Source organism: Vipera ursinii (assembly GCF_947247035.1).
Source record: "Vipera ursinii genome assembly, chromosome: 10".
NCBI lineage: Eukaryota > Metazoa > Chordata > Lepidosauria > Squamata > Viperidae > Vipera > Vipera ursinii.
This window is the reverse complement of record NC_139520.1, coordinates 17,745,364-17,770,498: the sequence shown is the minus strand read 5'-3', so window position 1 is coordinate 17,770,498 and position 25,135 is coordinate 17,745,364. Positions and strand designations below refer to the sequence as shown.

Here is a 25,135-nt window from a genome sequence, read left to right as displayed (position 1 = left end):
AACAAATAGGAAAATGTATAAATCATTATGCTCTGCTGTTAAGATTTCTTGCTATAAATTCATACTATACGACTATTTGTAGAGCTATTACAGAGGCCCAAATGTTGTATTTTTGTCCTGTAGAAATCAACTGCATTTTGCAATTTTTCTCCCAATAGAATTTTCAGGAGTTAGTGATTTCAGAGGTTTTACTTTCAACAAACACACTCTTGCATTTTTTTTTTAAAAGATCAAACAATAAAATATTTATTTAAAATGCAATTCCTACAAAAATGTACAGCCGCTTAAAAACCACGGTGACACAAGGAATAGAGAAGACACTTCAAGAGCAAAAAGAAGAAAAATCAAACTTTGAGGTGCATTATTAACCCGAGAGATTTCTTTTCCTACAACTTCTTTCACGGTAAGGTTCCCTTTGGTCTCTGTTGCGTCTTAAAGAGCAATCCACTTATTAAAATAGCTTGTACATTTTTTTTAAAAAAAGGAAGGCGCAAGGATTTAAAACTAAATTCCTGGGTCAGTATTTTAAAAGTCACACTGTGACTGTAAGTCACTTTTTTTTTACTTTTAACACTTCTGTGTAACAAGGGTAATTAAAATGGTTGGAAGGGGTTTGTAAAAAGAGTTTTAAGACATTTCCCATATGGAGAAACACCAGAGTCACTTAAACTGTCTAGAATCTGACCTCATGGCTACAAGACCTTTTCCTTAAGCAGGTATTTTTGGTGAAAAATACAGCCAAAGAGACCACTTCCAACACCAGAGTGAAAGCGTCACGTCTCCAGTATTTCTACTAACCTAAGCCATGATCTACACCTAGTACTATGGTTTCATAGCATCTCGTAAGGTTTCCAAGATGCTGATGGTTTGGCCCACCCCAACCTTTGCAGTCACCTAGCTACCCCCGAGCTCAGTTCGGTTGTTGTGGGTGTACAATACAAGGCCTACAAGCCTACTTCCCAATTCTTCAGTTGTGTTAGGTCAGTTGAGGGCATCCAGCATGCACCGGGCTAAAACAAAACCCCAAAGAGCAGCAAGATGGTTTGATTAGTATCTGGCACTTCTTTTCGTCAAGTCATACGAAGAACATTTCGTCACATCCGGCAATACTAACTTCATGGCAGAGCTCTCCCAGTGTCAATTTCAAATACAATACCTTGTTTTTAGGCAGAGAAAAAGGACAACTCGGGAGAGGAAGAGCTAAAAACAGCAAGCTAATGGATAATAAAGCAGGCCAAAGGTTGCCCAAAGCGAAAAACTAGGACTGGGGAAAAAAAAGAGCTTGTTGATCTGGACCAAGTATTTGTGTGGGATGTTCCATCATCTTCCTCTGCCTTCTCTAACTTGCAAAGGCCAAACATTTATAATCGTTAGCAAGAAAATGGAAAATGTGACCCTCGAGCCTCACCACCCCCCATCTTCTGGATCCAAACGAGAGACAGAAAGGAAACCAGGTTTACACCGTACAGTCTCTGCAGAGTCGTGGGGAGCAGCTAACCCAAAATTGTGACCTGGATGCTACTCTAAACGTTCTGCTGATAAGTTCCAGGCGACTGAGGCTGCTGCCGTCAGAAGGACCCACCCCATTGCAAAACGTTAGGCAACATGTCAACCCTCTCGTCCATGGAATAAACCAGGACGACCTCGGGATGTGACATGTCAACAAATCAGGTGCTGCAGATGTGGAAGAGGTTAAAGACTTTGCGATCAACAAACACACGGACTGGTTAAAAAAACGCGGCAGCAGATGGCAGTACAAATACTGTAACCGTTTTCTATTTACAATTATTTGCATATTGTAAAAGCGGATGAGTCTCGGAGAGGCTGTTTCGGCGCCACCTCGCCATTAGAGATGAGGAAACAGTAATACTGTCCTAGAAGAAACTGACAACACAAGAGTTTGGGCAGAAAAAGTTTGGGAGACACCAGATGTTTTGCCCGTCTTCCATCCCAGGTTGAAGACAAACCTGTTTCTCGGTCCTAATATTTGGCCTTGTTGAACTGAAGAAACAAAATTTGTACGTGTAATTCTGCAATCCTCTACACAAAAGCGATGGGTTACTGGACGTGGAGCCGAGGCTTCAAGATTAATTTTCCAGTCTGCGGTGAGGTGGGGTGGGGGGAAAGAAACCACAACTTTAAACGGTAAGATAAAACCAGCAGCTCTCTTCCACCGTTAAGTTTTGTTTCCAAGGTCAAAACTCAACATAGTTACCCAAGGAAAACAGAGTTACTTACGTCATCGCACGACATATTGTATTCTGCCAAAACGGTTCGACATCGGGCAGCTATGCTGAGGAGGGTGTCAAAGAAACAGGCCTTCTCAATAGTTGATGGGCTGGCTTTCCTAATTCATTTCGCAAACTGATAAAAAAAATATTTCTGAACGCCTCACCAAAATATTTAATTTTCCTTCCAACTGCTCAAAAATTCTTTTAAAAAATGCTCATAAGCAACGAATTATTAAAAAAAAGAATCAAATGGGATTCAACTGCTTTTCTATACCCAGAAAGGACAGAAAACTATATTCTCCTCTTCTGTGGCTTTTCAGAAGGGTAAGTTTTAGTCTGGGGCAAAACCTATGCTAGAGTTAAGAGCTTCTTACACTTAAGTTACTCTCCTGTACATATGGCTAAATAGCATATTAAATAGCTATGTATTGCACATATTGACCTGGTATTTGCATAAAACCCTCGGAAAAGGATACATTGAGGGCGCCACTACTCTTTTATGTATTCCAGCAAAAAATAAACCAATTAACGTAATACAGCTGATGGTGAAGAATGGATGATTCCATAGAGATGTGAAAAAAGATACCTAGGAGAGAATCAAACAACTTTTTATTTTAAGAAAAGCACTCTTACATTGGATGAGTAAACACAAAACTGAAAAACAGAACAGAAAAAAACTGTAAGGAAGTGAAAATCCCTACTGTACTTTCGATTTCCTTCTAAGCAAATTCTTGGCAAAAAGCAGTAAACTAATTTCTAATTTCTAGTTGTTAGCTGCTGAATCTAAAAGTTCCCAAATTATGATGCTCCAGACATGCCTCTAGAATGTGCAGTATTGAGACTCTATTTTGAGAAGCAAAAGTGCTGTCTTGACAGTAATGGCACCACTTAGATAGTGCCAGAGGAGAAACATAGCAATTTTCCAGATAGCCTAAAATACTTGCTAAAATATCCTAAATATCTTCCATGAATCTATATAGCAAATTAAAATGCTAGGACTTAACGCACCTTCTGTGTTTCAGGATCTATTAACCAGTTCCAAGCACCAGTGGCTGTACAGACTGATACCACTATAAGAATTACTGGAGGAAAATTGAAAGGACAAAAATGATGTCATTACATATAATACATTGGGAATAATCCATAACAACTTGACTTATAACCAAAATGGAACTGCCAATTACAGTCTTAAATTGTGAAGGTTGTAATGCAGGTCACCACATAACCAGATCCGTTTAAGTACTTTTTTTCCAATAGTTGTTAAGCAAAAATTATCTGTATAGTAAACTGCAAGCACAGTCATTATAATAAACTTTACCAAATAATGCAAATTTCCATCATATAGCTTTTCAAAATGAGTTTCTTAAAGACACAGATAGGAACAATTTGATCAAGCATTTAATTGGGAGGTAGGCCTGTCACTTACTTCTCCAGCGACCAGTAGCTGGTTGTAAACAAGCTATGTATTCAGTCAGCCTTCTTTCAAAAGCCTTGAGATCTAAAAATGAGAATGTATAACCGGATTAGTCAAAGCCTGCTTTAGAATTTAGATTTAGCACCTTGAAACCATGGAAACTCCTTTAAAGCACAACACAAGGACATTTGTATGCTTTTAAGTTAGTCCTGACTTCCTGCCCCTACGTGGATAAGTCCCTGCAGTGTTTTTTTCTCCATTCTAGCCACAATTTAACTGTTGTACCAATAAAGATAAACATTTTTTGTAAAATTGGATGATGATGATGACACAGGCACATAATACAATCCCATCCAGTGCAGGTAAGTCCTGAACTGAATACTTTATTGGCCAAGTGTGAGTAGACATGCAAAAAATTTGTCTCCAATACAGAAGCACTCACTGTACTTGCCACAGAAATAACAATAATAATTAGGTCCTTGGAAACGACTCAATAGGTAAACAAAAAACCGCCAAATTCAATCTGAACACCTGGTTGACTGTGCTACAAACCATAATACCAATAAAAGGGGAAAGAAGATAATTAATAATATTCAGAGCACAAATGGGATCTGTTATAAATCTATCAACCACCAAAATGGTCCAAATAATTGCCATTCATCTGTCCCCTCCCTGCAGGCTCACTAGGCAAGTTGGTGGGGATGAACTAGACCTGATGAACTGCGACCACATCCATCTATCTATCTATCATCTATCTATCTATCTATCTATCTATCTATCTATCTATCTATCTATCTATCTACCTATGTCTCTCTCTCTCTACCTTCCTACCTTATCCATCTACCTCTCTATCTATCCATATACATACACACAGACAGACATATCTGCAATAAATGTGAGAATGACAGTTCAGCAGATGCGGGGGGCGCCAGGTTGGGGAAGGCTGGGGAGCCTCTGGGTGGCGGGACGTGGGATAACGAGCTACAGCAGCCCCGGGACGAGGCGAGGAGGCTGGGACCCATCCTCACCTGCCTTACCTTCCGCCTGTTCCAGCGAATTCATCGTTTCGGACAGAGGGCGACGAGACCGCTCCGAGACCAGCTGCCCACAGCCTCGCAAAGCCGGGAGCTTCCCTCCTCCGGCGCCCAACGTAAGCTCTCGAACTTCCTTCAGCGCCCTCGCATTATCGGCGCTTCCCATTGGGCAGGGTTCGCCCAGACTCCGCCCGTCGCCCAACAAGTCTCGTCGCCATTGGGTCTACCCCCTTATGGGCAAGAAGTTGGAAGCGGCTGAAGGGACGGGCAAAGAGGAATGCGCACGCGCAGCTTGCACGATCTTTTCCCTCTCTCCTTTATTTTTTATTTTTTTTATTTATTTTAATCCCATTTATATCCCGCCCTTCTCCGAAGACTCACGGCGGCTTACAATCTAAGCATAAATCAAATGTGCTTAGCAATGCTTCGTTCCAGGTGTCCTCCAAGTTTTTAGGAACTTTTGAAAACGTCTTTCTTTCTTTCTTTCTTTCTTTCTTTCTTTCTTTCTTTCTTTCTTTCTTTCTTTCTTTCTTTCTTTCTTTCTTTCTTTCTTTCTTTCTTTCTTTCTTTCTTTCTTTCTTTCTTTTTCTTCCTTCCTCCCTTCCTCCCACCCTCCCTCTCTCTTTCTTTCTTCCCTCCCTCCCTCCCTCCCTCCCTTCATCGTCCCGCTTCCAGAGAACAGGCTCGGTTGGGAAAGTGCCTGCCCGAACTACAATTCCCGACATTCTTATCGCCTCGGCAAAGCCGGCCGCCGTTGCCTAGGAAACCGCGCCAGGCCTGCTCGGCCTGGCTAGGCCGCTGGGGGCCGGACTCGCCGCTCCCGGAAGAGGAGGAGCCCGAATGGGCGGGACCGATTGAGCCTTACCGCTCTGCCGCCCCCCTCCCCTCCGCGGGTCGTAGCGGCTCCGTGAGGAGAGCGAGGAGGACGACGGTGGGTCTGGCGGGGCGCCTGGGGGCCCGGGCGGGGCGGCGGGGAGGAAGGGGCGACCGGGGGAGGGGTCTGCAGGGGCGGCTGGGAGCGAGCCTGGCAAGGGGCCGAGGAGGGGCGGGTGGGCGGTTGGTTGGCGGGAGCGGCCGCGGAGGGGGAGAGGAGGAAGCGGGCCTCGCCAGGCAGTTGGCGCAGGTGGCTTCGTGGCCGAGCTTGTGTGTGTGTGTGTGTGCGTATAAGTATGCTTATGTATGTATGTAGAGAATGAACCTGTGTTTGTGTAGATAATGCGTGTCTGCTTTCCATTCAGTTTGTCTGCCGTAGTTATTGAGTGTGCGTGTGTAACATATTTGTGTACGTGTGTGTGTGTGTGTGTAAATAACGCGTCTGCTCTCCATTCAGTTTGTCTGCCGTAGCTATTGAGTGTGCGTGTGTAACATATTTGTATACGTGTGTGTGTGTGTATGTAAATAACGCGTGTCTGCTCTCCATTCAGTTTGTCTGCCGTAGTTTGCTTGTGTGTGTGTGTGTGTGTGTGTATACACATATATACAATAAATAGGGAATACAATACAAACTACTTGATACACACATACAGAGAATGTCTCTAGGTGTGTGTGTACGTACGGAGAGAATGCATCTAAATGTGTTTGTGTTTGCCACAATTATCGAATGAGTGAGTGTGTAAACGCGTTTGTGTCTGTGTGCATATATAATTACAGTATACAACTGGAGAGTGCATACACGTGATATTTACATGGCTATAGAGAGAGGAGGGAAGGAAAGGGAGGAGGAGGACTGGCTAAGTACGGTAAGCTATATATACTGTAAACACAACAACAACAACAACAACTTGGCCCTTTTATGACTTGTGGACTTCAACTCCCAGAATTCCTCAGCCAGCGTGCTGGCTGAGGAATTCTGGGAGTTGAAGTCCACAAGTCATAAAAGGGCCGAGTTTGAAGACCCCTGAATAGAAGGATCTTTTTTTAACTGTTAAAAAAAGGTGTAACTTTGTATTCACTTACATTAAGATGTAACTTTGTGTTTACTTTGTCCTTAGTGGGATAAAACTAATTTATTTGCTTAATTTTTTTCTTGTATTTCTTCATTTACCTTGTGCCAACTATTGCCTACTTCATTGTTGGTCAGATGTTATCTTGGAGTTAATCTATGCCCATCTGGGTGCTGATTGCTGCTGGGAAATAGATTAACTCCCAAGATTAACATCAGACAAAGACAATCAAGAAGTTAACAATACCCCATCAAGGAACTTCCAAAGAAGCCAACATTAAACAGCCCAACCAAAGAACCTCTAACCCCACCCCCGCCCCCACTGACAGGCCAAGCCGAGAGCAAAGCCCACTCCTTACCAGCACTGATGAGGTTACCTAGTTTGGGTAATGAGATGTCTGCAAGAAAACAAGAAAGCTGAGAGAGCACCAAGGACCCCTCAAGTTGTAATCTGCATTACTGCCAGTTCTCATTCCATGGGAAAGGATAAAGGGACAGAAAGTCACCTTGAGGATCAATGATTTTGCATCCCCATTTTCATTCTAATCTGCCTTTATTGATATATCTGATGGGGTTATATTATGTGCTTATTGTAGGAAAAAGAACCCTCTAAAGCAGGTTGAAAAGATTCCCTGTGTTGAGAAGCTGAGAATAAGTCCCGCTTTTAGCAATAAATGAATTGAACCTTCACTTGTGGACTTTCACGCCTGAGACCTAGGCCAGTGATGGCGAACCTTTTAGAGACCGAGTGCCCAAACTGCAACCCAAAACCCACTTATGGGTGCTGGGTGGGCATGGCCCTTTGGGTGGGCTTGGCCCATTGGGTGGGACTAAAAAGTTCAATCAATTCCAACTTTGTGAGATCTTTTTTTTCCGTGAGAAGTTGAAATTGATTAATTGAACCTTTTTTTGTACATGGCGGAGGCCTAAAGCGAAAAGGTTTTATAAAACCCAGCTGAAAGCCTAGGACTGGGGCTACAGCGTGCGTGCCCGCAGAGAGGGCTCTGAGTGCCACCTGTGGCACCCATGCCATAGGTTTGTCACCACAGTCCTAGGCCCTCATCATGTGTTCTTTGCAAGACCTCCAAAATGTTACCACAATACCTTTATTTATGCCTCGCTGTATTTTTTTTTCACCATTATATATAATTATGTTGAACAGGTAGTGTATAATTGTGTGTACTCTTAAGGCAAAAGTCTCTAGAGAAACAATATGAGTTTGTGGTGATCCTACTGTATTGTGATGGAAGCTGCCGTGTATCCGTTATCTGAGCTCTAGAATCACTTGAGATGGAAGAAACTTAAAAGTTTGCAGCACATCCCCTTATTTTGGGGTCTACTATATAACCCCAAGAACGTGAGGGCTTCTGAGCAGAGCGGACGTCTTTTCCAAATAACTCAAGCTAGCAATACACCATAAGGGAAATGCAAAAAATATACTTACCTGTCACACCAGCCTTGTAAATGAATAACCTGATACAAAAACAAAAAAGTGGCAGAACAGAAATGGAGAATTCTACCTGATGTTTCCCCAAATGTTTTAGACTTTATGACCCAGACAAAGAATTGTAGGAATGGTAGTTCCTGTGGGAAATCTTTTCTTGTAAAAAATGTTAATTATGGACAAGTCCATTTAACCTCATACTCTGTTGCTTCTTGGCATTCTGCCATAACACTGTAAGGGCAATTAAGGGAAAGTGTATGTATTTGTATCCGGAGAACATGTTAATTTCATGAAGCAAAGCAACATTTTTAAGGGACTCAAACATTTCCACTTTTTGACTTTTAAAATTTTTTTTATAACACAGTAGTAGTTTGGCAAAAAAAACTTCTTGAAAGTGGCTTATCACTCTGTTTTCAGATATAAATTTTCTTTTGAAACTATTTTTTAATAAGATTTTCTTTTTTAATTTAGAAACTAAAATGTCTTCATGGGCCAAAGTAACCACAGATCAAGCACAAACACCTGATCCTGAAAAAAGGTAAAAAAAAACCACAATGATCTATGTTCTTGTTTCCTCTAGTTTTAAAAACATCTCTGTGTGTTCGTATTTTTTTACACTCAGTTCAGAAGTTTTAACTCTTTTCTTTTTAAAATTGCAACCTATACTTCAGCGTTTTCCAACCTTAGGAACTTGAAGATGCGTGGACTTCAACTCCCAGAATTCCCCAGCCAGCATAGCTGGCTGTGGAATTCTGGGAGTTGAAGTCCACGCATCTTCAAGTTCCTAAGGTTGGAAAACGCTGCTATACTTGATGGATGTAAACTAAATACTGAACATTGATCTTTCCATTTAATAATATAAGATATAATCTGACTAAATCATTGAGAATTCTGTGTGAACTTTAGCCCTTTCAATTTTCACTGAATCCTGGTTTCCTTCTTTACTATGGTTAGTGGCTACATTTGCTGCGGATGGCATGCCCAAATTCACAGCTAATTCTGCCTAACATAAACTATCTGTGCTTCTGGGTTACCTCTTTGTTCTTTGTTTTTCTGTTCATGTGAATAAATACATAAAACAAGAAATTGTGCATCCCATCTAAACCTATCATCTTAGTTTGCTGATTTGGTTGCTTGCTTATTTATTTATTCATGCAATTTGTATGGCTGCCAAGCTTAACAAATTATTCTGGGCTTGCTGTTCCCGTGCAAGCTGGTATTTCTAATTTAGTACCAACACCTGGCTTACACTTGTTTTTCAATCCGGATTCCACTTCAGCTGGAATCAAGAGTTATCAAAGAATTGGGTTGCTGTTGTTCAGTCACTTAAGTTGTGTCCAACTCTTTATTTTATTTTTATTTATTTTAATTCCATTTATATCCCGCCCTTCTCCGAAGACTCAGGGCTTCATGACCCTATGGATTATAGCACTTCAGCATCTTCCCCCCCCACTGCCCCCCCAACTCCAGTGTCTCCTGGAGTTTGCCCAAGTTCATGTTTATTGCCTCAGTGACACTGCCTAACCATTTCATCCTCTGCAGCCCCCTTCTCCTTTTGACCTTCAGTCTTTCCTAACCTCAAGGTCTTTCCCAGTGAGTCTTCTCATTTGGTGGCCCAAGTATTTACGCTTCCAGTATCTGGTTCTGTTCATCACCAACAACAAAACCTTTGGCAGCAAAACATTGCAGAAGGGACGGAACTGACTGGTTGATTTTAAGTCATTGACTCTCACTTCGAGACTTCTCAGTTGCGTGCCAGAGGAGATTTTCTCTAGGTTGCCTTGAGCTTTTCATAGGCGAGGTACAATAAATGCAATAAATAACACACATCAAAACGTCTAGCCGAGAAATGCAAATGGCAAATTCAAAGCGATAGGGCCACCCAGGCAATTAATCCGGCTGCCTCATTAAGTCAGATTGTTGTTTACGCTGATGGGCAGCGGCTGTCTTAGTTTTCAGATCTGTCTTTTCCCCAGAATTTCTGAAAAGGGCAGATATTGAGCCCGAAACATTTGCACGCCAAGATACCCAACTTCCCAGAAATTACCTGGGGTCTATATGTTGACATTTTCATCTCATAATATGATATGAATATAATACAGAAATGTAGGTGCTAGGATGTCCTATAGCAATCTATATATGTCTTGTTTTTGATTTTTGGTAAATGGTGTTTTTGGAATATTCCTTGGAGAAGCTGCTCATTACAGATGGAAATATTTCCATCTTATCTTATGATGGTTTGAGCGTGCTACTAGTCTACACCAATTACAAGTCCTCGACTTACAACAGTTCGTTTAGTGACCATTTGAAGTTACAACGGCACTGAAAAAAGTGACTCATGGCTGTTTTTCACAGTTATGACCGTTGTGGCATCCCTGTGGAAAATATTCAGACACTTGGCAGCTGCTTCGTGTTTATGACGGTTGCAGTGTCCCCCAGGTCATGTGATCCCCTTTTGTGACCTTCTGACAAGCGGAGTCAGTGAGGGAAGCCAGATTCAAAGTCATAAAACGGGGCAACACAAACGTCTCACTTAGCAACATAAATTTTGGGCTCAATTGTGGTCATAACTTGAGGACTACCTGTACAGTATAATGGAAAGGTAAAGAATTGAAACCATTTACTGTACTTAGCGCCACCACAGTGTCTGGCTGTAATAAACCCCATCTTGGGTTTCGTGCTTGTATCTTTGTTGTCAGATCTTGCTCAGGGATTTAATGGTGCTGCATCTCATATTCATAGTTAATCAGTGTAGCCAAATTCACTTTTATCTGCGCCTAAGAAATAGTTAACAGTAAATGAGGCAAGAACAGGCAGCTGTTGTCCTTACGCTGCCTTTGCTCCTTGACATATCTTTCCAGACTGTACATCTGCCAGCCAGTTTGAGGGGTGTCTTGTATGTGTGTGTGTTTTGTTTTAATTGGTTTCTCCATATCTCAGTGGGTCCAAAGCTAGCAGCTTAAGCAAAATGTTTAGAATGATTAGATTGTTCAGCTGATCTGTAAGGAGAGAAAGTTTGGCAAAGAACAAATCTTTGTTATCTCTTGTGCGATTCTGAGATTTTAAAAAGACTGCTCAGCATTTGGTTGAAAGGAATTAAATCGCTCTGCAATTTTCAACAGCACCCCAGGTTATTTTCTTCTTCTTCTTCTTTCAATGCTGTAGCATGATTAGAAAAGTTCTTTCTTAACCCTCTGCAAGTCTAGCACGCCATTTTTGTCTGATCTGATGTCACAAAACGCCAAATGGCTTTGGATGGCTCAGTATATGTCAAGACAACATTAAAAAAAGAGTGTAACCCAAACAAAGAACAGTTAAAACCAGCCTCGGACAAAGGAAAGAAGAACAAATGGCAGTGTCAACACACCCAAAACATCTCACCAGCCTCTGACCTCCAACAATGGAGCACTAGATTGGTCCTTGCGTAGTTACAACCGTTTCTTAGTCAGGAGACCCTGTCCATGGCCACTCACGCCTTGGTCACCTCCCACTTGAGACATTGCACCGTGTTCTACATGGGTCTGCCCATCAAGACCACTCAGAGTGGCAGCTGGTCCATCAGCTGGCAGCAAGAGAACCGATGGGTGCCCTCAGAATGCCCAGGTTCAGTCTGTCTTAAAACCTTTTTACGATACGGTCCACATTCAGAGACAATCAGTACTTTTAACAATGGCATTGACTACTGTTCGCTTGAGCATAAATTAATTGGCTTTTCTTTTTGGCTCCAGGCAAAGACCGGGGTGGATTCCTCGACTTCTGGAGTAAGTGATTACGTTACCATTTCTGCTCTTGATTGAAAGCCAGATCTGCCCATAACAGCACGATAGGGTTTTTAACAAAGGTGGATATATATATATATATATACCACCTCGTGCTATGTCCTTGTCCCCTATTGTCATATTTCTTCTATTAGCATAGCCTGTAATGACAAAGAGTTGTTTCATGCAGTGGTGTTAGATGCTCTCATGTCATCCCAACTCTCTAGGAATTTGCTGAAATTGGAATGGGGAGGGAAAAAAGACAAGATCTCTCCTTTTCTTTGCGGGGATCTTTGTTAATGCTGAATTGACAAAAAAATAATAATAGCTATTTTGAATGTCTTCCGTCAGTATGGCCCCAGACAATAGATGTTTCTGATCTTACTCTGCAAAGTCTAAAATTGGATTCCAAATTCCCCCAAATGGTCGTCTTGCCATTATATAGTCTAGACTCTAAATGCTGATTATGTTCAAATTCTTTTGTCAATCCTTAACACCCATATCTTGCTCCTTGTAGCATAAATCCTTACAAAACCATTCAGAAGAGTTCTTACTCTCCCCCAGACGGATATTCGAAGGACTTTGAGGATGGTAACAGGTGAGGAGGACCTTTTCCATACTCCCTTCAGTTATAACCTGAAGTAACAGCGCAAGGCATAGAATAACGTTATGGAACGGAACGATAATACATGTATTCTCTACTGCTGAAACAATGCAGTCCCATGCCTTCTCTGATATAAACCAGTTCTTCTCCTCTGTTCAGCTTGGAGGGTTGTGGTCTTTTGTTTAAGAGGGAGATAAAACTACTACTTGTGTATTTTTGGCTTAAAGCTTTGAAGAACTTTTTGGGCAGCAGTATCATCCATCAACGGAGAACGAAAATAGTTTTGAGAGACACCAGTCCTCTCAGAAAGGTAAGAGTTGCTTGAAATAAACTGCAGAAAGAATGTGCTTGCTCCTCCAGACGCCTTTCATTTCAGTTTTGCATTTCAGTCCAACTGGGTTCTCGGGCAGCTGGAGAAATCTCAGAAGTATTTATTTCCCAGCAGACCTAAGATTTATTGAAAGAAATGGGGTAGAGCTGCAAGGATTTCAGCAACTGAATATTTTCTGCTTAGTACCAATTTATCCCAAACACATAACCTTCCAACAGGGAGATTAGCCTTTTCTGTGGAGTCCTTGGTGCTCTCTGAGCTTGGTTGTTTGCTTACGGGTGTTTCAATAACCGACTCGGTAGCATCATGAGTGCTGGTGAGTTTGTATACAGTGGTTGCTCCCCAGTGTTGGCAAAGTCTAGTTTTCTTGGCAGCTCCTTTATTAGGATATTGTTTTCTGCTTGATTGTTGGTCTGCATAATTGTCACCTTAGTACAAGGGGGTCACACTCGCAACCTCATGTGACATGCCACGACGTATCACGATTTTTTTTTGCCATTCCCGGCATTGGGGTGGGTGCAGTTTCGCTATGATGCATCCAGCCCGCTGGCCGGCAGTTTGACACCCCTGCCTTAGTAGCTCCTTGATTACGGTATTTATTACTTGATAGATTGTCTGGTGTTAATCCTCACACTCACCCGGCGCTGATGATGTTACCTGGTTAGGTAATGAAACGTCCGCAAAAGCAAAAGACAACCAAGCTCAGACAGCACCGAGGACTCCACAGTTCAACTCTGAGCTACATATAGTCTTTTCATTGAGAACAAAGAAACTTAAAGCTGGCTGTGTACAGAACCATTTTTATCGGTGTGGGAACCAGCTTTTCCTACTACTTGCTACTGTTCAGCCAGGACACCAATCCTGAATCCTTCCCAGATGAATTTATCATCTGAACCAAGAACATGTCTATTAAGCCTCGCTGCTGCTTTAGTCTGTCTGTCTGTCTATCTATCTTATCTATCTTCCTCAATCTGATTATCTGCTTATATCTTTAGATGACGGCCACACCAAGGATGTTCATCGCGATAAATTGTACTTGCAGTTTTACCAGCAGATAGACAAGGAATATAACAGAGAAAGAGTTTCGGACTGTGTCATCGTTTCCATCAGCAAAGATCAAGCGTAGGTCTTTTTCGTTTTTGTTTTTCAAGACACAGTTACGCCTCACTGCACTGTGACCCAACAGCTCCCCGTTTAATTTCACTTTTAGCAATATGGTTAACTCTTTTTTTAGAGATCTTAATTTTCCTATTTTGTTTCTGACCAAAAGCAAAGGGGGTGGTACATATCTGTACTGCATGACCGAGCAACAGAAATATACTTCTAAGTTTTGCAACATCATTTGCATGGAGAAAAGGTTCCTCCACCCCGCCACATTTTTCTCGTAATCTCCTCTTATTAGAACTGTCCCAGAATAAGTCACTAGAGCAGGGTTGGGCTATTATGGCACCTTGATGACCTGTGGACTTGTAACTCCCTGGCTGGCACAGGTCATCAAGGTGCCATAATAGCCCAACCCTGCTCTAGAGAGTTGAATAAAAATAAAAATAGTAAAATAGGCTCAGGGCCTCCCCCCATTATTTATTTATTTTTATTTATTTTATTAAACTTATATACCGCCCTTCTCCCGTAGGACTCAGGGTGGTTCGCAAGGTTTTTTAAAACAATGCAACAAGTTACAAAAATTAAAAACAGTTAAAATAATTACACTAACCTTGAAATATAACCCAATTACAATTGAAAAATACAATTAAAACCCCAGTTAATACTCTCAGTCTAGGCCAGAAAGCTCGAAGAGCCAGGTCTTCAGGTCCCGGCGGAATGAGCAAAGGTCAGGGGCAGTCCTAAACTCTACAGGCAGCTTTAGGCCCTCTAAATTACATTTTTGGCAACATGAATGGGAAACTTATTAAAATTGTAAAATATTTTTATTTCCTTCTGTCCCTTGAAACTTGGGCGTCAGTCCCATTGGGTTTGGCAGGACTTAATTAGGGTAGTTGTAGCTCTTGTAGGATGATTGTAACTTTAGTACCGATTCTTATGTGTTTGTTTTACTTAATAGGATCTCTCTAAAAGGGGTGTGGTAACTATTTAGCATAGTAACTTCAGATTTTACAGTCACCTGTGTGTTTTCATGCCTATCCACGTCCATTTAAATGGGGTCCGCCTCTCTCTTTTTGCCTATGAAATATTCTAAACGCTCATATGTATGGATTATCATGTGGTATTTTTTAAAGAACCATTTCAACGTGGTCCCTTATTCTTCTTTGCCCAAATATGTTAAATATCAACATAAGTCTTGTGGGTAGTGGTATTGAGCAGTCTTTAAGGTAAAGATTTGTGTGAAGCCCTGTCATGAAATGAAGCCAACTGAAAAAGCGTAATTTTGATCTTGACACGACACACGTTTATAATGATTTGCCACATCATCCCCTCTCCGATCCTTTCAGTTGATTTTGAATGCCATGAAATTCACCGAGGGTCATAAATTCAGCGTTCGGTATTGAACATGTCATCTTGCTACTGAAAATAACAATTATTTCTGTTACGCAGTTCCTGAAAAAAAGGCCCCATATTTGCAGACTTTCACAGAAAAGCACTTAGCTTCTCTAAAATACTCTGGGGAATTTTTTTTCCCCTTGAAGATTTTCTAATATAAAAACACACATCAATTTAAGGCAAACCTGCTGTCTCCACCTTTGCTTAATCTCGAACGTTTGAGAGTTTCATTTGCTTTGATTAGGCTTTTGTCCCCCTTTTGTCACTTCCCTCTAATTCTTGTAGTATTAACCTTAACCAGGATTTCTTAATTTGCATTCTCAGTCATTCCCTAAAGGCTGTTCTCCCGTTCCCCACACAACATCAAGCACATTATCAGTAGCAAAAATAGCAACAGTCTCTATTTGAGTGTCACTGTTGTACGTCTTTGCTAAATTGTCACTGCAATGTTGATGAATCGCTCTCATCGATTGTGTCATATTGTGGCGTTAGCAATGCTGTAAGAACGACTTACGGGGCTGCTTCCATTTTTTCCTTGATACCAAATGACACCTGAAGCCTGAATTGTTTTTGGTAAAATATTTCCGTCATCTTTTCCAATTTCCCATCCAAAGTGCGAATAAAAAAAAAATTCTGCCTTTCATCTGTTTGCTGTTTTCATAGCAAGCATGCGAGATAAACTGGAGGCGGGGATTGTTCGTCGCCTGCTAAACTTTTTCGTGCAGTCTTAAGCCCCAAACCCTTGACCGCCTTGCTTTCTGTTCTATAAACATCTCCATTAAATATTTGTCCATAGTTAGTCTCACATGTTCATATCCTCAGATGAGATGTTAATGCAACTATTTAAAATATTCTTATAATCTAGAGCAGGGGTAGGCAACCTCGGCTATTGGGAGTTGAAGTCCATGAGTCATAAAAGAGCCGAGGTTGCCTACCCCTGATCTGGAGCAAATCTTTAGAGTAAATCTTTGGGTTTGGCAAAATACAAACTATTTTGTAAATTTTGTTAATTATTTATTCTTTGAGAAAGGGCCTACTAAAACATGGCATACAAAATTGCTATAAAGCATAGGTAAAAGTGCCAATTACTTGAAATTGTTGACTTCCATTTCGTCCGATTAGATAAATTAGATCTAATTAGATAAATTTGGGCATCCATGCCAATGGAATTTTCCATAAAGTAACATTGCAGCCTCAAAAAAGTGAGTTTCTGTCCAGAAAGAGCATGGAATGACCCATAATAAAAGGCTGGTTGAATTAAGCAACTCTGTAAAAGTGCTAGTACGTGAAAAATATCTATAAAATCCGAATAAGATGCTCATTTTTAAAAAATTGAATTGTAGTGTAATATTTGCTGCTTCATATTTTGTTTACTTTCAAACTAATCTATTCCAAATCTGAAAAAAGAAAGCAGAGTTCTTTTGGGCTGGTTCTTTGAGAGTCCTGATTGCTATTATTAAATAATTTCTACATGCATACTTCTATAAAAATATATAATAAATATATAATATAAATATAAATATAGAGATCACTTTACATGCAAAAAATCTTGTTTACGTTAAGTTAACCAAATATTCACAAATACTAAGCAGTTTCTCATGGATACACCCCTGAGGTTCCCTTGCAATTATTGTTGAAATGGAAGCAACGTAGACATTCTATGTCCTTATGCAAATCAATCACTGCAAAGTGTTTGCAAGACTTAAGTCCAGGTAGACCCATTCCGCTCTAATCAAGTGAGCTTAATGTACATGAAAGTTCATATAAAAAAGGGGCTTCACCAGTCAGTTTGATATGGTGGGGAAATCTTGTGTTTCCCACCAAGGAAGTTTAACCCCAAATCTCCATACCTACAATAGGTCAATGTAAATATAGAGACCTGGTTTTCCCAGCCTGTCACTCTCCAGATCTCCAGAATTCTCTATCAGCATGGCCACTGATCAGCTCTGAAAGCCATACCTTGAGAATACCCTATTGATGAACATCACTGTCTGCAGAGGTCAAAGCCTAAAACCATAAAATTAGGATACTGTATGACCCAATCAACTCTCCTTTTTTTTTGCTACAAATTTAATCTCACCTTTTCTGTAAGCAGTTGGGAAATGTCTGGCTCACATTGAGATTCTCTTCTGTATACCTGGAAGTTTTATGACTGCTTAAACCTACATTTAATAAAACAGGACAACCCCCCCCCCCCCAACTCTGTTTCAGGTGACTCGGGAGAAAAGCACACCATTAATCTATCTCACTGAATATTTTCGAGTTTTCTTGCCGCACACAAAAATGACCCTTACTAGGACGTTGGCACTAATAATATATTTTCTGAATTACTTGTAAAATAACCTGCTTCTTTGTTTTTGTTTTGTTTTTTTGTTTTGTTTTTTCCTTCAAGGGAATATTCAACAGCCATAGGCCATCGGTTGCAGGATCATGGCCTTGTGGTGGAAATGATATACCTTACTTCTGAATCAGGTCTTACACGCGCCCTCCAGGAAGTTAAAAATGATGGTTCTCCATTTTGCGTTCTTGTTGAACCATCTAATGTAACACTTTCCTCATGCACCGTAATCATGCTTCATCAGACTATCAAAAGTAAGTTTAGTTTCCTTAAGAACTGGTCCCAATTCAGGCAATGCTCTCTCTAGATCCATTCCTCCTCATATTAAAACACATCAATAACTAACCTCTTCGAAACACGATTGAATGTGCTGAAGAGCGGTCAAATAATTAAGAGTTCATAGCCGTGCCCCATTACTACGTCTAGCGAAATGTACTTCATCCAAAATTTATCCGATCGAAAACTCGACTGTTCTGGTAGGAATTTTTTTCCTGCGTTTTTTAAAAAAGGAACGTTGCAATTCCACTCACTTCTTAACTCTGTTCCTCTTTCCCTGAGGTGGTTTTATAAAACCATTCCCACTTAAGGAAATTAATTCAACGCACCAAGAAGCTCCATAGTTGAATTTCCCCCCCCCCACACACACACACACACTACAGTTAATAGAAACTGACGTGTTTGTATTGAATTTTGGACCTAAAGCCTTCCGTGAAAAGTTTAGCCCTTTGAGTCAGAAAGTAGCCTTTTAGCTCGGCAGTCGGAATGGCGCAAGGACACAGCATTTTTGTCTTTTGGTTTTGTCTGGATGTAACTTTTTAAAAAGCAAAAGTGTCTCTCTTCTCTGTAGTACACCGTAATATGCCCATGGAAGATGCCCTGGCTCTGATAGCTAAAGAATTTCAGAAAATTTTTGCTGAGCATGAACAACAGCAGCGCACAGAGATTTCCCACAAAGCAGCTGATCTGGCGGATGACTACCTAGAACGGGCGCTTTTTGAGAGTTACCATGTGCCTCTAGGCATTAGACATCTCCTCTTTCTGTTAAGTGAGGGAAAACATTTATATGCGGAAGAATTGAACTCAATAAGTGACTACCTGAAGACCAGGAGAAATAAGCTCGAAGGTATTCATGTCCCCCCAACCCACCCCACCCCTCATCTCTTCCCCGACAACACCCTCTAAATCCCACCCACAGTCTCAGAAATAACCTCTTGGGGGCCTTCGGTGTTAAAATATATGTATATATATATGTCAGAAAACACCCAGTGTGAAAGTTAACATCCCGTCCTCCGTCAAACCTGGGTGGGGGGAAAGAAAAAAAATCACACTTCATGCATGAACGCCAACATGGTTAAAATGAGCCTGCCTTGAGAAGGGCTGCAGCTTGATAACACGTATCTGTGGGTAATGCCTCTTCCTCTCGGAAGTGGGGGCTGGCTGCTTAAGATGGAATTCAGCAAAGGTTGTTTCTTTCTGTACCCAGCTCATCCTTATCCCCGGATGCCTCAATACTTGCCCGTCCTTGGCACTTTCAAATGTAGTCCTTCCGGGCGAGTAGGGAACTTGTCATCCCTATTGACGGGGCCCTGGGAGAAATGGCACTTGTCCTTTAATGCATGGGATATTATACCGTTCTTAAATGCTACAGGAGCAAAGACATTGTCCGCCCTATCCTGGCTTCGGTTGGAGAGCCCCTTCCCACTTTAGGAGACCGCGAAGCAACCTCCCGGTGAGCCCCAATTTGTGGCCCCCAACGCGCCGTCCGATCCCAGCCACCTTTCACATGGCGAAAGCCCCATTCCCGGGCATAATTAGAGCGGAAAAGTAGACCTCGCGGAAAAGTAGACCCCCCCCTTCTCCCCCCCCAACTGCTTGATATTAATAAAAGCCGATAACCCTAACCCGTTTCCTACTTCAAATCCCACTTCCGTGACTCCTATAAAAATGACTTCTCCCACCCCACAGCCTTAAAATTTCCTGAGCCTGTCCCTGCGCAAGTGAACCGGCGGAGGGAGAGAGGATATTAGGATAAACAGCCAGGCTGCTTTCTTGGCAAGCAGCACGTGGAGCGTTTTGCTAATCGACTGTTTCCTTGCTAACTCTGGGGTCCTCCTAATCCAGGTTTTGTTGCAGAAACCAACGCTTTAGCCGCCGCAGGTGAAGACGCCGGGTATCCAAATGCCAGGCCAAGCGGGAGCGCTCTCCCCCCGACGCTGAGCAAGCCCCCACCTCTGCTGCCAACCCCTGGCCGAGCCCCTGTCTTAGGCCAGCCTGGTGTGCCCTCGCCTAAGCCAGCTTTGTTGGGCGAAAGACCGATGGGGGCGCTTCTTCCCACTCCAGGTGGGCCCATCACAATACAGCATTGTAGTGGCAGTGTGGGAGACCGTTCTGTTTCAAGGAGTTTAGTGACAAACTTGGATTTATCCAGATAAATATCCTTATCTCTTAAGGATATTTATCCACAAAGCAGGGCTGTCTGTTGTCCTTCTTTCTTATTACATTCTGTTATCTTACACTTTTACCCCTTTGCTGCTTGTATCTTATGATTTATGATTGGGTCTTATGGTTTATGATTTATCACTTTGTTGTGATAAATAGGTTTGTATGCGCTGGAGACAAATTTCTTGTGTGTCCAATCACACTTTGCCAATAAGAACTCTTTTTCTACTCTACTGTACTCTAGTCTACTCTATTCATAATAAGAAATGTATAGATGTTTAGAGCTCATTCTGAGTTAACTTGCTTGTTTTCCACTCGTGCTTACTGAATAGCGGTATAGACACCTGGAAAGCAGGTGACTATGAGTTCTAATCCCACCTTAGCCACGAAAGCCAGCTGGGTGACTTTGGGCTAGTCACTCCCTATCTCGGTGGTGGCGAACCTATGGCACGCATGCCAAAGGTGGCACGCAGAGCCCTCTCTGTGGGCACGCAGGCCGTCGCCCCAGTCCTAGGCCTTCAGCTGGGTTTTAGAAAACCTTTTCGCTTTAGGCCTCTGCTGCCATGTGCAAAAAAAGAGAGGTTCAATCAATCAATCAAATCAATTTCAACTTCTCGCGGGGGAAAAAAAAAGATCTCGCAAAGTTGGGATTATGGATTGAACTTTTTAGTCCCACCTGGTCTGCCGTTACCAGCACAGCCACGCTCACCCATTGGGCCACACCCACTCGATGGGCCACGGCCACTCGGCACCCGATGATACATAAGTGGGGATTGGGGTGCAGTTTGGGCACTCGGTCTCTAAAAGGTTCGCCATCACTGCCCTATCTTTTGGGGTGGTTGTATGGAGAATAGGAGGAGGAAGGTGTGTTGGATACGTTCACCCCCTTGAGTTATTTGTAAAAATAATAAAAAGCGGGATACAAATGAAAGAAAGAAGGGGCAGGAAGAAGTCTTGACATAACTGAGAGTCGCAGATTTCCGGTTCCCATTCCAGAGTCATGTGGCAGCTAGTCAAGGCCAAGTCTTGCAGTCTCCTGACTATAGGCAGGGCCAAGAAGTCCTGGGACAGTGGTCTTCAAACTTGGCCCTTTTATGACTTGTGGACTTCAACTCCCAGAATTCCTCAGCCAGGAGTTGAAGTCCACAAGTCATAAAAGGGCCAAGTTTGAAGACCCCCCTGTCCTGGGGTCAGCATTTGCAAAAAAAACCTTGGGATTATTGCTGATGGTGGGGCGCTTCTGAACAGATCCTAGCTGTGGGTACTGTGGAAATTGGGCATCCTTGGGCTATCTCTACTATTGTTATTAAGGAGCCTGTGGGAAAGTTGAACATCCTCTTGCTTGCTGTCTGTGCTGTTTATGTGAGGCTTTTAAATTTGTTTGTTCGAGTTAATAATAACGCTATCATTTCTTTATTCACTGGCGTGCTTATCGTCTCTGGATCCAAAAGAACCAGTTGCCTGGATCCCTGATTACTGTCCTGTAACTGGTGGACACTGGTTTTTATTCCCCTTGGAAATCATATATACCTTGCCTTTTGAATGTAACTTCGCACTGCATCTGGTATTGTTGATACTGCTAACCACGGAGGTATCTTGGTGCTCAGCTGCTTTGAAATTCATCTCACTTGGTATTCAGTGAACCCTGACCCCCAAATTTTGCCCTTGTACTCATTGTTCGTTTAGTACTCAATGCACAAGCTAGAGCTTGTCGCTGTCGGCTGCCTTGTGACTCACTATATTATTCCTTGTGGGAAACGTTTGTTTGGTACTTATCGTTTTTTGGTACGCATCATATCTCCCGGAACCAGTTAACGCTGAGCGCCAAGGTACCACTATCTCATTATGCATAAACCCCTGTTTTCCGTTTGTCCTTTATAGCAGTGCTGTCTGGCCCAAAGGGCAAACCTCCACCTCTTCTTATAAAGACCATCAAAAGGCCGATGCACCTCACTCCTTCACATCTGCCCGCAAAGCGGCCACTCCTTGGAGGCAGACCTGGCCTGTTGCCTACACCAGGTGAGAGCCGGGCAAATCTGGGTGATGCTTCATGCCTAAATTTGAAAGAAGATGGTTTTGTTGTATTAGTCAGTTGGAGTCTTCAAACCTGGCTACTTGAAGACTTGTGGACGTCAACTCCCAGAATTCCTCAGCCAGCCCTGGCTGGCTGAGGAATTCTGGGAGTTGAGGTCCACAAGTCTTCAAGTGGCCAAGTTTGAAGACCCTTCCTGTATTAGTGGCTGTTTCCTCCATTCATGTCGGTCTGGAGCTGTGTTGTTACAAGGGCAGCAATCATGGGGCTCTTCAAACATGGCCCTTTTATGACTTGTGGACTTCAACTCCCAGAATTCCTCAGCCAGCGTGCCTGCTGGCTGTGGAATTCTGGGAGTTGGAAGTCCACAAGCCATTAAAAGGGCCAAGTTTGAAGAGCTCTGGTCTATCACTCGGCTAGGAAGGCTTCTTGAATGCCAGCTGGTTTGGAAGTAGCTGTAACCTAGTAATTAAAAAAACTAAAACCCCGTGTTTTTGAATGCATCACTGCCCAACTCATGGTAGTTTTAATTCTCTTTCCCCACCTCCCCTGCAGACTTCCCAGGTGAGGCCATCTTCAACTCTGTAGCTGGCTTCACACTCAAACTCAGTCACGGTGGATTGAGTCAGCCTTAATGCCCGGGTCCGCCCTCAGGCCGAGCAGTCAGCTCTGGTGGCTGGATCCAAATGGTACATTGTCTTGTGGCTTAACTAATAGATGAGCTTAGTCAGTGGATATTCTTTTCTCATCTTTGCATCTTGCCCAGTTGAAATGTGACTCTGAGTTCTAGTCCTGCCTTAGTCAGGAAAGCCAGCCGGGTGACTTTGGGCCAATCGCCCTATCTCAGTACAATCTCCCTAACAGAGTTGCTTTTGCGGGAGGAATAGGTGGAGAAAGGAATATTCTGTTTGCTTGCCACCTTGAGTGATCTATAAAAATAACAAAGGGAGGTTTATAAACAAATAAGGGTGATCTATGAGCTATAGCAGCGGCTCCCAGCCTTTTCTATACCCCGCACCCCTAGAACGCTTCTGATATATTCTCGCGCCCCTTAACTTAAGTTCAAAATGATGGTAACGAACTATGCATATACCCTATAATTTTGAAAACCCAAGTTTTCACACCCCCTGGAATATCGTCTCGCACCCTTCCACCCACCCTCGTTGGGCACCCCAGAGCTATAGGAAAAACAGAGATGCAGAAAATGAAGAGTCATTTTATCCTTTCTGTAATAATAAGCCAAAGTGATATCTTATTTCATCTCTTGATGACTGTCGTCTCAAAGAAGCTCAAGAGCATCGTGTCCTAAAGCCAGCCAGCCCCTGTTTGAAGGACTGGGTGAGTTAAACCTGGGAAGAAGTATCAAGGCTTTGCTATTCTTTCTTTTCACAGCTGCTCAGTCCAGATCCGCCCAGCATCCCTGGACCCCTAAACCTAAGTTCCTGAGTTGAGAGGACGCCTGAACTAACAAGGAATTAAATAAAGAGTCATCCTAGATGGCAGCATTTCTCTTCTAAGATAAGCCGAGTTTGACAAATGTGTGTGTTTTACCACTCCCGGCAATGTTAAATGCATATTATTTTCTGTTGTACACATTCCTATGAAAAAGGTTTTTTTTTTACTTAAACACAACATAGATGTTTGTAGGCAATGAATAATGTAGATTCCCAATGTTAACCTGTTCTCTAAAATCAATGTTGTCCGAAATAAATGACTTATTTCCACAGGTTCCCCTTTTGATCTCTTTGTGATTCAAGTACTGCTTAAGTAATGATGATTGTTTTAACTATTCATCTGTCGTAATGCTGTTTATGGAATAAGCCATGGTTAAGTATAAACCACAATACACACAAGGCCAACATTGCACATTAAGCCCTACATAAGCAAGCTATGTGCATAATATTATGTTCCAGCTTTGTTCCTTGATGTCAGTTGCTTCTCAAGTCAAGCTGATATTCTGTGGAATACTTCTCAACTGCCCCAATTTAAATAGTCCCAATGATCTCGGAACATATTTTTACATGTTCCATTGTGCTTAAATAAGATGAAGCAACTCTTACACACATTGAGTGGTGCACTTCCCAAAATTGTTTTAAATTCCACTATATCCTTATCGCACAGATAGTCTTCAGCTTATGACCGCCATTGAGCCCAAAATTTCTATTGCTAAGTGAGATGTTTGTTAAGTGAGTTTTGCCCCATTTTACGACCTTCCTTGTTGCAGTTGCTAAGCGAAACACGCAGCTGTTAAGTTAGTGACACGGTTTGTTAAGGGAATCTGACTTCCCCATTGACTTAGCTTGTCAGAAGGTCACAAAAGGGGATCCGGGGACACTGCGACCGTCACAAACACGAGTCAGTTGCCAAGTGTCTGAATTTTGATCACATGACAAGGGATGCTGGGTTGTAAGTGTGAAAAAAACGGTTACAAATCACTTTTTCCAGTGCCATTGGTGCGGTCGCTAAATGAACCATTGTAAGAAGCGCTACCTGTACAGATTAGGACTTCAGTTTAGTCATCCAAGTGATTTTTTTTTTTTGCTTCTTTGAAGCTGTGTTTAACAGAAACATCAAACAACAGCGTGTGGTCAAATATTTCTAGGTTGCTTGTCCAGCGTTTAAGGTAACATCCCCTGTTAACAGGTGCAATAATCATAAAATGACAAAGGACAGCCCCAAAGCTAGAGATAACCTATTTAAAAATAAGTCTATTCTAAAACCCAACCACCGTTAACATAATAAAAAAAAAACTCGCGTAAAAGCAGATCTTCACAACTGCATGAAAGTATAGCAGATTCACAATCCCTGCACCTATTCTGGAATTTCCTTCATGTTGCGTAACTTTGAAACGGGCCTCAAAAGGTAGGACTCGTGCAATTGATGGTTTATAATACCTGAAAGCAGCCTGTACAATAAGTAACTGCCCAACACATTCCTACGCTTTCTGCATTTTTATTATTTTAGCTGCCCAGCGTCCCTTGCTTTGTGAGTTGGGCGGCTAGATACCGTATTTTTTCTGTCTATAAGACGCACCCTTGGATAAGACGCTCTGGCATGCGAGTTTCTCCG

General features: G+C 42.2%; 2 protein-coding genes across 6 annotated transcripts; one reads left to right on the top strand and one right to left on the bottom strand.

Annotated features, from left to right (window-relative positions):
- Window positions 1-235: 235 nt before the first annotated feature.
- Window positions 236-5,380, bottom strand: CNEP1R1 (CTD nuclear envelope phosphatase 1 regulatory subunit 1). Of its 2 annotated transcripts, none has more exons than XM_083370916.1 (6): window positions 4,683-5,380; window positions 3,658-3,729; window positions 3,240-3,313; window positions 2,708-2,817; window positions 2,239-2,293; window positions 236-2,100 (listed from the first exon to the last, which is right to left on the bottom strand). In XM_083370916.1, exons 1-6 carry the CDS (start codon window positions 4,843-4,845, stop codon window positions 2,059-2,061), a joined length of 516 nt encoding a protein of 171 aa, XP_083227042.1. In that variant the 5' UTR covers window positions 4,846-5,380; the 3' UTR covers window positions 236-2,058. The 2 variants fall into 2 exon arrangements, with proteins under 2 accessions (XP_083227042.1, XP_083227043.1); XM_083370917.1 differs by having other exon boundaries at window positions 2,239-2,288.
- Window positions 5,381-5,526: 146 nt separating this feature from the next.
- On the top strand, window positions 5,527-23,796 carry LOC310645283 (nuclear receptor coactivator 5-like). 4 transcript variants are annotated; one of them, XM_083370884.1, is made up of 11 exons: window positions 5,527-5,610; window positions 8,537-8,603; window positions 11,794-11,826; window positions 12,341-12,421; window positions 12,655-12,737; window positions 13,754-13,880; window positions 17,650-17,849; window positions 18,443-18,718; window positions 19,729-19,935; window positions 21,916-22,053; window positions 23,459-23,796. In XM_083370884.1, exons 2-11 carry the CDS (start codon window positions 8,545-8,547, stop codon window positions 23,515-23,517), a joined length of 1,263 nt encoding a protein of 420 aa, XP_083227010.1. In that variant the 5' UTR covers window positions 5,527-5,610; window positions 8,537-8,544; the 3' UTR covers window positions 23,518-23,796. The 4 variants fall into 4 exon arrangements, with proteins under 4 accessions (XP_083227010.1, XP_083227009.1, XP_083227008.1 ...); XM_083370883.1 differs by having other exon boundaries at window positions 19,717-19,935; window positions 21,919-22,053; XM_083370882.1 differs by having other exon boundaries at window positions 19,717-19,935.
- Window positions 23,797-25,135: the final 1,339 nt, after the last annotated feature.